This window comes from Hyperolius riggenbachi, chromosome 1 (genome assembly GCF_040937935.1).
Source record: "Hyperolius riggenbachi isolate aHypRig1 chromosome 1, aHypRig1.pri, whole genome shotgun sequence".
Classification (NCBI taxonomy): Eukaryota; Metazoa; Chordata; class Amphibia; order Anura; family Hyperoliidae; genus Hyperolius; species Hyperolius riggenbachi.
The window spans coordinates 356,301,583-356,307,358 of NC_090646.1; the positions used below are offsets into that span (position 1 = coordinate 356,301,583).

The following is a 5,776-nucleotide window of genomic DNA, read 5'->3' on the forward strand; positions in this document are numbered from 1 at the left end:
ATGGCGAAGAGATCTTTTACTGCTCAGCAGATTGTAGATCTGATCTGCCAGTCTGGTGAATCCAGTGAGGAATTAGACTCTGAAGAATCAGAGCCTGAGGATTCAGACTCAGAGTTTGAGCCAATCCCTGACAGTGACACCCTACCAAGTGAATCGGACGTGGAGGAGACTGAGAGTTCTGAGACAGCCATGCCAGAGCAGCCAAGCACTAGTCAGGTGCAGGAAGAGAGTGTCGCAACACCCAGACAGAGACGCCGCAGGCAACAGAGCGCTTCTACTAAACGTCGCCGCACTGACGTACCGGAGGAATTGCTTCATCCCGTGTGGTCGCCTGCCAACCTAGAAGCACCCTCAATTCCTCCTTTCACAGGCCATGCTGGAATTAAAGTGCAAACGGCTAACCTCTCCCCAATTCAATGTATGGAACTCATAATCACTGATGAGCTCCTAGGCTCTATTGCTGAGCAAACAAACTTATACGCTCAGCAACACATTGCTGAGAAACCGCAATCCAGCTATGCGAGGCCTAAGAACTGGTGGCCCACTACAGTGGAGGAAATAAAAACATTTTTAGGCCTCACAATAAACATGGGCATTACCAAAAAACCAGACCTAAAACGGTATTGGTCGAAAAGACCAATTCAACATATGGGGATTTTTTCGCAAACAATGTTGAGGACACGTTATTTGACCATCTTGCGCTGCCTCCATTTCAGTGACAATTCCCAGTACCAAACCGGAGAAGATCCAAATATTGATCCCCTATACAAAATTCGGCCCCTAATTGACTACCTATCGCAAAAATTTTCAGAGGTATACGTGCCAGAAAAAAATATAAGTATTGACGAGTCCCTGGTACACTTCACTGGTCGACTTAGGATAAAGCAATACATCCCTTCCAAGCGTGCCAGATATGGCATAAAAATTTATAAGCTTTGTGAAAGCAGCACTGGCTTTACATGCGCTTTCCGAGTGTACGAGGGAAAAGACAGCCAGCTGGATCCACCTGGGTGCCCACCTTATATGGGCACAAATGGTAAATTTGTCTGGGATCTGATTCACCCTCTCCTGAACAAAGGATACAACCTGTACCTAGACAACTATTACACCAGCATCCCACTATTCAAACATTTAGTGAGAGAGAACACGCCAGCTTGCGGTACCATCAGATCCAACCGCAAAGGCTTCCCTCAGAGCCTTGTCAACAAGCGCCTCAAACCTGATGAATCTGAGGGTCTCCGCAGTGAAGAGATGCTGGCTCTGAAGTACAGGGGAAAAAGGGACGTATATATGCTTTCAACCATACATACTCCTGAAAGCATAACACCCAGGACTGGAGCACAAGAGAAACCTAAATGTATTCATGAGTACAGCCAATATATGGGTGGTGTAGACCGCAATGACGCGGCAATGAAGCCGTACCTGGCCGCACGCAAAACCAGATATTGGTATAAAAAATTAGGCTTATACTTGCTGCAGTTGGGAATTTACAACAGCTTTATACTATACAAAATGTCAAAAAACCCTCTCAGCAATTTAGAATTCCAGGAGGAAATAGCTGAATCTCTCATTTCCAAAGCTGCAACTCACCCTGGCAGAAGATTTGATTCAGTCGAGAGACTTTCTGGATATCATGTTCCAGAAATTATACCACAGACGGGGAAAAAGCAATACCCCCAGAAAAAGTGTAGGGTCTGCACTAAACAAAAAATAAGGACGGATACACGATACCATTGCCCCGAATGTCCCGAAAAACCAGGACTTTGTTTAAAAGACTGTTTCAAAGTGTACCACACCTGCCTACATTTTTAACTTGGATTGTCCTTCAAATTTATGGTACACAAAGCGCCAGTAGCCACATATAGGCGATATAATTTTATTCAGAAGGAGCAACTGAAACCCCCCGCCCAAAAAAAATTGCTACATTTATTTTTTCTTCCCAAACATTCCATTCAAATTGAAGTATTGTAGGCATTCACCCCACAAATGATTCAGTAATTCCTTCTGAATAAAACGATACCACATATGCGTGGCTAGACTATTTATTGGTGGAAATTGATGGAATGTATAAGGACAAAAAGAAAAATTCATTTATTTTATTCAATTTCCACCAATAATCTGTGCAGTCAAAATCATCAATGCCCCCATCGATGAATACCTCAGGGGGTCTATTTTACAGAATTTGACAGACTCTTTACCTCAGACTTTATCAAAAGCGGGCTGTATTGGAAAATGCAAGCGTGTGATTGGTCTTTGAAGGTTCAATAATTGACAACTTCTTCTAAGCTCTGTATTGGACTAAAGCAATAGTCTAGCCACACATATTTGGTATCGTTTTATTCAGAAGGAATTACTGAATAATTTGTGGGGTGAATTTCTACAATACTTCAAAGCATGTCTGTCAAAAAACAGAAAAAACTGACATGTCTGAATAAAAAAATGATTTTTTCTTTTTGTCGTTATACATTCCATCAATTTTCACCAATAATCTGTGCAGTCAAAATCACCAATGCCCCCATCGATGGATACCTCAGGAGGTCTAGTTTACAGAATGGGGTCATTTCGGCGGGAATTTGACAGACTTTTTACCTCAGACTTCATCAAAAGCGGGCTGTGCTGGGAAATGCAAGCGTGTGATTTATGGTCTTTTAAGGTTCAATTATTGACAACTTCTTCTAAGCTCTGTATTGGACTAAAGCAATAGTCTAGCCACACATATTTGGTATTGTTTTATTCAGAAGGAATTACTGAATAATTTGTGGGGTGAATTTCTACAATACTTCAAAGCATGTCTGTCAAAAAACAGAAAAAAACTGACATGTCTGAACAAAAAAAATGATTTTTTCTTTTTGTCGTTATACATTCCATCAATTTCCACCAATAATCTGTGCAGTCAAAATCACCAATGCCCCCATCGATGGATACCTCAGGAGGTCTAGTTTACAGAATGGGGTCATTTTGGTGGGAATGTTACTATTTCAGTGACTTAGTGCTTCAGAGAAGTGATGTACAACGCAGAAAACAAGCATTGTAGATTTTGTTCACTGAAAAGCAAAATTACACTTTTTTTCACAGTCTCTACAATGTACCAAAGATGTAAATAGTTTTCATTTTTTTTGCACATCTATATTAGAAACATATGGCAGAATACATTTTGAAAAGAATTTATGTTTTAATTCAAGATATATACATATTTTTGGTTGAAAATTTCAGACAATATACATTTTTTTACTTTTCTTTAGCATAAATTCTCTTAAAAAACATATAAAATTCCATTATCAATATAATTAAGTGGTATAGATAAAAAGCCCTATTTGTTCTGAAAAAAACAATATCACATTTGTTTGGATAGACCAAAAATTTACTGAAATATCTAAACTCAAACAAAGCATGTCAAAACCAAAAAAAACGCTCTGGTCCTTAAGGCCATTTTATATGTTGGTCCTTAAGTGGTTAACATTAACATAACATTGGGAGCTTGGATGCTGCGTCACAAGGTCGATTCCGGATCGATTTCAGCAAAAAATTGCTCAAGAATCGGCCTGTGGTGTATGGGCAGCTGACAGATCTCTCTCTTATCAGATTCAATTAAAAGAGAGATTTGTCTCTTGGTTGAATCTGCCCATCATCGCTAGATGTATGGCCACCTTAACCCTAAGACCCCCCCGTGTTGCTTAAACCCAAGACCCCCCTGGTGGTGCCTAACCCTAAGAAACCCCCCCCCGGGTGGTGCCTAAAACTAAGCTCCCCCCGTGGTGCCTCAAAGAGCCACAAGGAACTGAAGGAAGGTACATTTTGGTACCAGGAGGCGCCCAACAGCAGGCACTGCCATGTGCTCTAATTTCCTTTCCTTGACACAAATCACGGCTTTTACAAAAGACACCTGTGGCTGCGCAATTTTTTTCCGGAAGGGTTCCTGCGCCCTTTTTTCTGATACATAAAGTTTCTAAGACTTTAAAATGATTGTGCCACATCACAAGGTGCTTTTTACGAAGGAAATAATATTTCTTGCCCAGTGTAACGATCGGTGTCGGCACACAGAGAGAATATGATTATTGGTGATCTGCAGTATCACCAAGAATACAGATATATACCCAATTATTGATGATCTGCAGAAACACCAATAATATAAGTATAACTAACCTCTGGACACCTGACAAAGTGTAAGAGTTTGGTGTGACAGTATATGAGCCAGTGATTCTCTGACTGCTGGGAATCAGACTCTACTGCAGTCAAAGGACACCTAAGAGATGGAGTCCATGACTGGATTGCAGAGAGGTCCCTTTAAGAGACAGGGAGTCTTTGCAGACAGTAAGAGAGGTCAGCCAGGCCGGGTCAGTAACACACGAGCAGATAAGGTACAGAGACAGAAGACTGATACAGTACCCAGGGACAGGCTGAGTTGGCAACAAGTAATCAGATGTGCGTAAGTACCGAATCAGAGAGCAGAAGGAGGGTCAGGAAAGCAATAGGTCATAACAGATATCAAGCATAGGCCTAGTCTAGAGTGTGAGGTCCGTGTTCTCAACACCCAGGAACTGGTCTAAGAATAACACAGTAATGACACAGTATTCCTAGTCTTGGGTGTGAGGTCCGTGGTCTCAACACCCTGGAACTAGTCTGAAGTATAACACAATAATAACACAGTATCCCTAGTCTTGGGTGTGAGGTCCCTGGTCTCAACTCCCTGGAACTAGTCTGGAGTATAACACAATGATAACTCAGTATCCCTAGTCTGGGGTGTGAGGTCCGTGGTTTCAACACCCTGGAACTAGTCTGAAGTATAACACAATAATAACACAGTATCCCTAGTCTTGGGTGTGAGGTCCGTGGTCTCAACACCCTGGAACTAGTCTGGAGTATAACACAATAATAACTCAGTATCCCTAGTCTGGGGTGTGAGGTCCGTGGTCTCAACACCCTGGAACTAGTCTGGAGTATAACACAATAATAACACAGTAATCTGGCTAAGTGTGGATTCCCAGGTCCACCTGGTTCAACCACACTGAAGGATCTGACTATGGTCTGAGTGCTAACACGTAAGCATTCGCAATGGCAGACAACCGGCAACTGACAGGGAAGAAGTATATATAGCAGAGCGCTCCTCAGCGCCGCCCAGTCCCATTCAGCCAATCACCTGCTGCGCTGGGATCAGCTGATCGTCCAGATCAGCTGATCCCTCTCCTATTGGCATAAAGGGCTTGCCTGTTAGCGCACGCGCGCGTAGCTCTCCATCTGTGTGCACTACTAGGCTCAGACAAATCAGGTGCACGCTGCTGCTGCGGATAAACCGCTGGTCTGAACGCGGCCTCAGCTGCCCATGCGAGCCGGGGAGGGGTGCTAACAATAGGATCGGCTGGGGGATCAGCGTTAATGGAATTGGGTTGATCTGTCGGCAAGACTGATCACCGTTTGGGGTTTGTCGGGTGCCGTACACACACCTGATTGTCAGTTGGCTGGGGCTGCAAATTTTTACGACAAATTAAACATTTTATGAGTGAACATGTTTTTATCTATTAGAGGAATCTGATCGAATTTCCATTTTTTGGTGGATTCTTCGGATCAATTTTTCTGTAAATTGAATTGTATCAGTTTCTTGATTTATAGACCAAAGCAATTTTTTCAAAGTTTATAATAATTTTTTTCATAACTGGAGAACAATTTAACTTGTGTGTGATTCATTGATCATGTTGATGTTTCAATCAATCAGAAAAATTGATTTTAATTCTTGAAAATACATTTTAAAAATTGTTTAGTGTGTACCCGCCTTAACACT

General features: G+C 42.0%; 1 protein-coding gene across 1 annotated transcript; it reads left to right on the forward strand.

The window, feature by feature from the left end:
* On the forward strand, window positions 1-1,812 carry LOC137518901 (piggyBac transposable element-derived protein 4-like). The gene has a single exon (XM_068237384.1). It carries the CDS (start codon window positions 1-3, stop codon window positions 1,810-1,812), a length of 1,812 nt encoding a protein of 603 aa, XP_068093485.1.
* Window positions 1,813-5,776: the final 3,964 nt, after the last annotated feature.

What these genes read in the sequence shown, in the direction of transcription:
- LOC137518901 (XM_068237384.1), top strand. Translation starts at nt 1, where the DNA reads ATGGCGAAGAGATCTTTTACTGCTCAGCAGATTGTAGATCTGATCTGC.